The sequence below is a fragment of the Girardinichthys multiradiatus genome, chromosome 5 (genome assembly GCF_021462225.1).
Source record: "Girardinichthys multiradiatus isolate DD_20200921_A chromosome 5, DD_fGirMul_XY1, whole genome shotgun sequence".
Taxonomy (NCBI): domain Eukaryota; kingdom Metazoa; phylum Chordata; class Actinopteri; order Cyprinodontiformes; family Goodeidae; genus Girardinichthys; species Girardinichthys multiradiatus.
Genome location: NC_061798.1, coordinates 10,995,118 through 11,002,492, shown reverse-complemented (window position 1 = coordinate 11,002,492; position 7,375 = coordinate 10,995,118). Strand labels below are relative to the sequence as shown.

General features: G+C 37.2%; 1 protein-coding gene across 1 annotated transcript; it reads left to right on the top strand.

The window, feature by feature from the left end:
• The first annotated feature begins 1,070 nt into the window (after positions 1–1,070).
• tspan34 (tetraspanin 34) lies at positions 1,071–4,342 on the top strand. Its single transcript, XM_047366356.1, has 8 exons — positions 1,071–1,161; positions 2,200–2,268; positions 2,574–2,789; positions 2,933–3,007; positions 3,133–3,240; positions 3,348–3,479; positions 3,581–3,673; positions 3,822–4,342. Exons 2-8 carry the CDS (start codon positions 2,215–2,217, stop codon positions 3,876–3,878), a joined length of 735 nt encoding a protein of 244 aa, XP_047222312.1. The 5' UTR covers positions 1,071–1,161; positions 2,200–2,214; the 3' UTR covers positions 3,879–4,342.
• Positions 4,343–7,375: the final 3,033 nt, after the last annotated feature.

Here is a 7,375-nt window from a genome sequence, read left to right as displayed (position 1 = left end):
GGCATTCTCTATTTTTGTAGGAAGGGTTGAACAATATTCTACAAGATGTTCAAAGCTTTGGATATTGTTTTATAGCCTAACCCTGCTTTTAGACTTCCCCAGAACCTTCTTTCTGAACCCATCTGCTGTGTTCCTTGGTCTTCATGATGCTGTTTGTTTCTCTAGCAAACCTCTGAGGCCTTCACAGAACGCCTTAATTTAAACTGAGATGAAATAATAGACAGCTGGACTCTGAAGACACTTAGGTGGACTTGATTTTATTTCTGGGTATGAGCAAAAGGGGTGAATACAAACACACTTTACACTTTTCAGATTTTTATTTGTAAGGAATTTATAAAAAACCATCTCCCATTTTCCTTCCACTCTACAAGTGTGCACTGAAATTCCTGGAGGTCTATGATTATGTGACAAATTGTTGTAAAGGTCAAGGGTTATGAATGCTTAGCAAGGCACTACAGTTATATATTTATGTTGTCAGATTGTGTTACTTTGAGGAATATCGATTTGTAAATTTTCACCTACATTAGATATGAGTTGGATCAAATGAGTGTAAGCTTCATCCTATGTCTGTGAGACACCTTCATCTCATTCCCTCACGTTGTTCACTGCTCTGGTTGCAGTTTATTCATTAGTTTCATTTATCTTTCCTTGAAATAAAACATTAAATCAATCAAACTCATACATTACCAAATGTTTCCATGATGTAGTCATATCAGTAATTAGCCTCTGACACAACAAGTTGTCAAGTCATGACATTTTCCTTAAAATTTCTCTGCTTTTCATTCATCGGTGAAAACATTGGGATTGAGTTTGAGATCAAAATTAAATAGTTTTAAACATTAGAGATGCCCAACATGATGACTGAAGTTAATTGGTCCATGATTTTGATCAAACTAACCCAATTAGTTTGACCAACTTCATAGATGGTTGGAAAGGTTTTACATCATAAAAGGTCATTTGGATGGACTTTAATCTCCGGTGAAATATTCTTGCCCTGATATCAGATTAAAAACATTCCTGATGACATGTGGGGCTGGAACTCCAGTTTACGTCTGTCTGTGTGAAATCTGTGGACAATAAAAGGGCGCTCACAAGCCTTGCTGAGCACACACTCCTGAAGTATCAGACCTCCACGGACATACAGTCGTCTCTGTAGTGCAGGTAAGCCCTTATGCTTTATTGCACCTTTTACCAAAATACTTATCTGGACAGAACCTGGATAGCTTATCTCAGAACTAGAGAATTTTAAGAAATTTAGAGAAATAAAGAATTACTCTCAAATTTTAGCTGGAACCAAGGTTTTGTTCCAAGGGCTGGTCATTTGCAGCATGATTGTTGTTGTTAGTCGTTCCAGTAGTTTTTTCTTTATTTACTATATGGTTCCAACTGACTGAATATCCAACCTTGTTCTGTCAAACAGAAAACATGAAAAAACAACTGATTTATCAAACTTTTACATTATGGTTAAAAAAACATGTACTAAATGGCTCACATAAAACTGTCCATTTTGTCTCCATTGAAGGCAGCCAGCCAAGCTTGGTTTTTGTTGTTTTCATATGAGCATTTTACTGCCTCTTAGAAACAACCTGTGATAAGGAAGGGGGTAAAAAGCCTCAATAACTACAAAGTGGGATTAGGTATAATAAACTGTGCAATGTTAGGTTCAAGGGTGAATGTTAGTGTTTTATGGTGCTTTTGTTCCAGGAAGATTACAATGCATTTTTTTTTTTGTTGCTTTTGTCTGTCAGCTCTGAAATATCATGAGCTATTATCATTAGATATTTGCACATATTACTCTGGCACACTCGGGAGTTATTTACACGATATATCAAATGTATTTCTACAAATATTAAAAAGGTTACAGGTAAATTTTACATTCCATGGCAAATCCAGGCTTAAAGTAGCCTTAAAATTAAGTATGATTATTCAGCTTGCGCAATACTTTCACTGAAACCCTGCCATATGTGAGCCAGAAAGACTTGCTATATTTGAAGAAGATTAGATCCCTCCTCTCTGTTATTCTGCAGTTTGTCGGAGTTAATGTTTAACTGAGCCTAATCCTGGTTGACCCATTTTCTGTTCACTTGTGTTTTCAGCCTGCCACATACTTTTAGTTTTTTAGAAGATGTAAAATGAGAATTATATCTGTTTAAGAACCTAATCCAATATTTATTTTTGTTAATCTCTTCTCTTCACCAGCCTAAATCAGCCAAGATGTGCAACGGTATTCTCAAAATTATGATGTTCATCTTCAACGGTGTCATCTTTGTAAGTTGGAAAGAGCAGCCTATAAATTCTTCTTTTCAGTGACCAAACGCTTTCTCTGGTGTAATCTATAGTGAACAACACAACCCACTGACGATAACATTATTGTACGGCATCATTCTACCATCTTACAATTTCTTGTTCCTTGGCACAAAATTGACCACTTTTGATAAGAATAATTACATTTATTTTGATTCCCCAACATGTTCAGCAGAATGATCATTAAAAACATATGTTAAAATGTCAAGTTCTTCCATATTGTATCCGCTGTCCTCTAATTCTTTGGCGTCCTTTTGCTCTTCATGCAGTTGGCAGGTGTAGCCATTCTAGGAGTTGGTGTGTGGGTTACGGTGGACAGCGACTCTCTGCTGGGTTTGCTGGATGGTGTTGAAGACCTTCCAGATGAGGTGTTCCGACTGGCCTATGTGGGCTACGTGATGATCGGCGTAGGCGCTGCGCTTTTGGTCATCGGCTTCCTGGGATGCTGCGGAGCCATCATGGAGAACAGGTGTATGCTGCTGACGGTGGGTAATCTTTACTCTTATCACACTTACGAAGAAGACGAATTTACCTGGTGTAATGAAAAATATATATAGTATGTAAAACTGCAACCAAATTTTCTTAAACTGAATGCTTAAAAATATTATACTGTTTCCTCCCCCTTCAGTTCTTTAGTGTCGTGCTGATCATCTTCCTCATCGAGGTTGCAGGAGCTGTGGTACTGTTCGTCTTTGACGATGTGGTAAGAGCTTCTGAAAAGTAAACCAGGACCTTCTGGATCTCAGATTTTACAGATCAGATTTACAAAGCAGTAGAGTATTTTTTTAAAGAGCAAATGACAATGATTTGTTCATTTCTCATTTGCAGGCTGAGGATATTTTTGACAATTTGGAGGACGAAGTGAGGAAAACCATTCAAAAAAATTACGGAGAGGATGAAAAAATGACCTCTCTGTGGAATGCAACTATGGAGCAGGTACTGAATTTATTCCTCATTAATCAGTCCATAACAACATACAGTATGTTGCACAGAGGCATTGCTGTATAGAGGTGATCTGTAATTAATATTTTATGTATTTTCAGTTCGAGTGCTGCGGATACAAAAACTACACAGATTTTGATGACTCCCCTTTTAACCGCCCAGAGGATAATTACCCCTCCCCGTGTTGCTCTGGTACCATGGTGGTATGCAGTTCACATAATGCAGCTTTATTGGTATGAGACCCACTTATTTTTGTTTTAGCTTCATGCACAAACACAAAGGGCAACCATCTTTCTATCCTCTCCTCTTCTAAAACTCAGTGTTTCTCTTTCAGAGTGTTCCAGGCTGCTTTGTTAAGCTGGTGGATTGGTTGGAGGAGAACTCTGTGATCATCGCTGGTGTAGCGATGGGAGTAGCTGCTCTTGAGGTACATTATTACACCATTTGATTTCATTTATGATTTACTGTTTTCTAATGCTCTGTCTACCTTGTAGAAATGAAAATGGTTTCTTTTGCAATGCAAGGTGTTTCTTACTGAATTTGACCAACTTTTAATGAATTTTCTTTGTCTACAGATCGCTGCCATGGTGGTTTCTATGATTCTCTACTGCAATGCTGGCAGGAAGTCATAATGATTGATGCTGGAGTTGATATGAAAAACATTGTAGTTGGTTCTAATAAAAAAGCACCTCTATGTAAAAAAGCTGTTGTTTAATTGAAGCAGGGCGATTCACACATGAAGAGATGGGACTCTTCATACATCCATTCGTTGAGAACTGAAATGTAGACGGATTAATAATGCATTCTGAATTTCAGAAATGTCTTTGTTTACATTTATACTGTAATTTATTTAAGGTTTAGGAAGTGTTTACCTCAGCTGAGGTTTGTGCTGATGCAATCATGTAATGACGCACACTGAGTTGACATCTGCTAAACATTTGTGTGTGTTTTATGTTACTCACATGTATGGAAATAATAGAATACATTTATTTTGTATATTTAATCATGCAGGGATGATGAATGTAACTCTGTGTCTTTGGTTTAACTTTGTAAGTTGTTTGTACAGGTGTGTGCAATAAACATGAATGGCAGATCATCTTTGGTGATAAAGGTGTGATATCTGAGGTTTTTAGTAAGATGTTTTATAATTTTTTCAACTGCTGCGCATATCTGATCTTCCACAAGCTATTCATTTATTAATTTTGCGGATAAAAGGCCAACTCCTTGCTACAGTTGCACCCAAGGGAATTTTAAAAACAAGATCTGAGTGAACAAGTTTGCATTTATTGTAGATTTTTTCAAATCTACGCTTGATTAAAATTATACACACAGGCTAAAATATATATATCCACTAAGGCTGCACAATGTATTGCAAATTATTCCTTTTTGTAGTATCACTAAATGCAATGTGTGTACCACAAAGAACTGCCTGGACTGCAATAAATGTTAGCTCATTGTTTCAGCACCATACATTCAGGATCTCTATGTCTGTAACGCATTTAGTAACACTTGTTTAACGCAGTCTAAAATGTTCAGAAGGTAAAGAGGTGCAAAAGTGGGCAATTCATTAAGAAACTACAACTAAGTTGTTCCTCTGTCAAGACCACAAATGTCGGCCAAAAGCAATTTTTTCAACCAAATCTTGCTGTTTAGATGGAGGTAATGCCTTTAATTTTTCTTCTCAGTGGCTTGATGGATGCCTCATTATATGAGGCATCCATGTTTGTTATGAACCCAAAGCAGAAAGACAAACCCTTGTTAATTATTTATTTATTTATTTATCGGAGCTCGTATCATTATTACAACACCCACCATTATTATAGCATGTAGCATGTTTTCTTAGTATCATGCAACCCCAGCATGCACTCCACCAATATTTGGATAAACATTTCTTATCAAGTTAAAGTGAAACTGAACCATTTTTGTTGGCCTCAACAAGCTTCTGACATTATCCTGGATCAGTGTTTGACCATTTCTTGGAGGAGTTGGTAAAGCTCATATAAATTGTTTGGAATTTCTATTGCAAGATTTCACAATATGAGACTGTTCAAAAATAATGAAACCAAAACAAACGTTTCTGCATAGTGAACATCTGGTATAACCTGATGGTAAAGGGGGTCGAATGACTGACAGTGGACAGCGTGGATAATTGTTAACAAGGCTGACACTAAGATCTGAGTTTAATGTTGATTTGTTGACTTTATTGAGCACTGTGCTGAATAAGCGGCATGGATTCTGAATCATTTTCATCTAGCCTGATGGACTTCTTTAGGGACAGTGTTGTGCCAGTTCACTTATCAAGAACTGGTTTTAAATTCAGTTCAGGCAGGTTAGATTAACTGCACTTTCTAAACTGATTTTCCAGCTCCAACATGAAGTAGTTCTCGTGCAACCGTTCTGTAAATTCACATCTCCAACAATGTCTCAAAGTTACATACAGAATGTGGAGGTTGGTTTGCTGTAATGGGAGATCTTATCCTTTTGAATCACGATTTACAACAAATTGCCAAAAGAAATTAATAAACTGACTGTTCTATAGATGATTAACTATATGTTGCATGAGGTTGATTTGATTTTTTTTTTTCTTTGTCTGGCTATCTTGTTTATGCATAATCCAGAAATCTTATCAATAGGGGCCATTTTAAGAAGCTTAACGTTAGCCTGCTTTTTCTGTTTGGGGTCATTGTGTCCAAGTTTGAACCATCTGAACCAAACTGTCATCTTTGAAAGGAAAGGAAGTTGGCCAGGATGTGTAGGAACAGCTGGACAATGACGGGACACCTGTGTCACTGCCCATATTGAAGTGAGTTTGACATCAATATGGAATGAAGAGATGTCTGCCAAAAAGCATCTGCTCCAAAAACAAAACCTTCCAAAATGTTTGAAATTTGCAGCGGTCCACAAGGGCAAACCAAATATCTTCTGAAGAAACGTTTTATGGTCAGAGGAAATGAAGACTGAGCATTTTGGCCACTAGGAAAATAAATGTTTGAGTCAAAGTGAGACTTTCAGACCTATGAGGACATGAACTGCAAAGCATAGTGGTGGTAGTATCATACCGTGGGCTGATTTGCTGCAAGTGGTACTGGAACATAGCGCAAGTGTGTGAAATGAAGAAGGAGGACTGCCTCCAGTATCCTGCCAGAAACGTCCTGGTAGCAACAGAAACATGAATACATTTGCACCCTTCCACTGAATTTTCTTTTTTTTGAAACCATTAAAGTTATTGCATGTATTATCATCACCAAAAAAAAGGATTGTTTAATTTGTTTCTTCATAGGCTGAAAATTAAGCTGACATTCATGCTACTAATGAGTGTATGTAAACGTCTGCCATGTACTGTGAATACTGGAGAAAAATACAACATATAGATCTAAATCCTGACATGCATTATTAAAATTAAACTACAGGACTTCTGCTTTTGTGACAAAAATAATAAAAACATTTTTACGTTTTTTTTTTTACATCTGCTCGGATTCATGGCAACCATTTATAAATTTAAGCAGCAGAAATACTTCAGCACTATTTTTGGCCCATATCATCACACTTCCACCTCTGTGCTTCACACTCAGTTTCCATAGGTAACATTCGCTTCAGTAATCCTACTGTATGCTTGTAACATCTGCCAACAAGCGTATTCTCTTTTGTTAGGAGGCTTTAACAAACTTGTTTTTTGTGTGTATTTATCTGTTACAAGAGTGGGAGATAAAGCAATTTAAAATCAACAGAACACATCTGACACCAGTATAGCCTTTTGTGTTTCCGCATCCTTTTCTGGTCTTATTTTAATTAACCCTCTGAGCCCTTTGTGTTGGCATAGCTGCACATGTGGCAGCTGATTAGTGCACTCAGTAAAGCTCATGAGCTTGGGCCCTGGCATTAGACGATATGAATGAACAGCTGTTTAACTTCACGAGGAAAGAATAGGTGCGTTTGATCAATATGGTCTCGCCACATGGTCAGAAGTGCTTAGTAATTCACGTTCTGCCATGTGAGGTTAATTACTTTTGATACATTACCATTTACATTAGACACGGCTGATTAGGTTGAACAGCATGTGCTGGCATGCAAGTGTGTTTTACTGGAGTCTAGTTCGTTAAATTAAATCCGTTCTGGCTGTAGAAACCGC

Excerpts from the sequence above, each read along its gene's own strand:
- tspan34 (XM_047366356.1), top strand. The coding sequence starts at position 2,215 with ATGTGCAACGGTATTCTCAAAATTATGATGTTCATCTTCAACGGTGTC. Across the intron at positions 2,269-2,573 it reads TCTTCAACGGTGTCATCTTT|TTGGCAGGTGTAGCCATTCT; the intron begins GTAAGTTGGAAA and ends CTCTTCATGCAG. Across the intron at positions 3,241-3,347 it reads GGAATGCAACTATGGAGCAG|TTCGAGTGCTGCGGATACAA; the intron begins GTACTGAATTTA and ends ATGTATTTTCAG.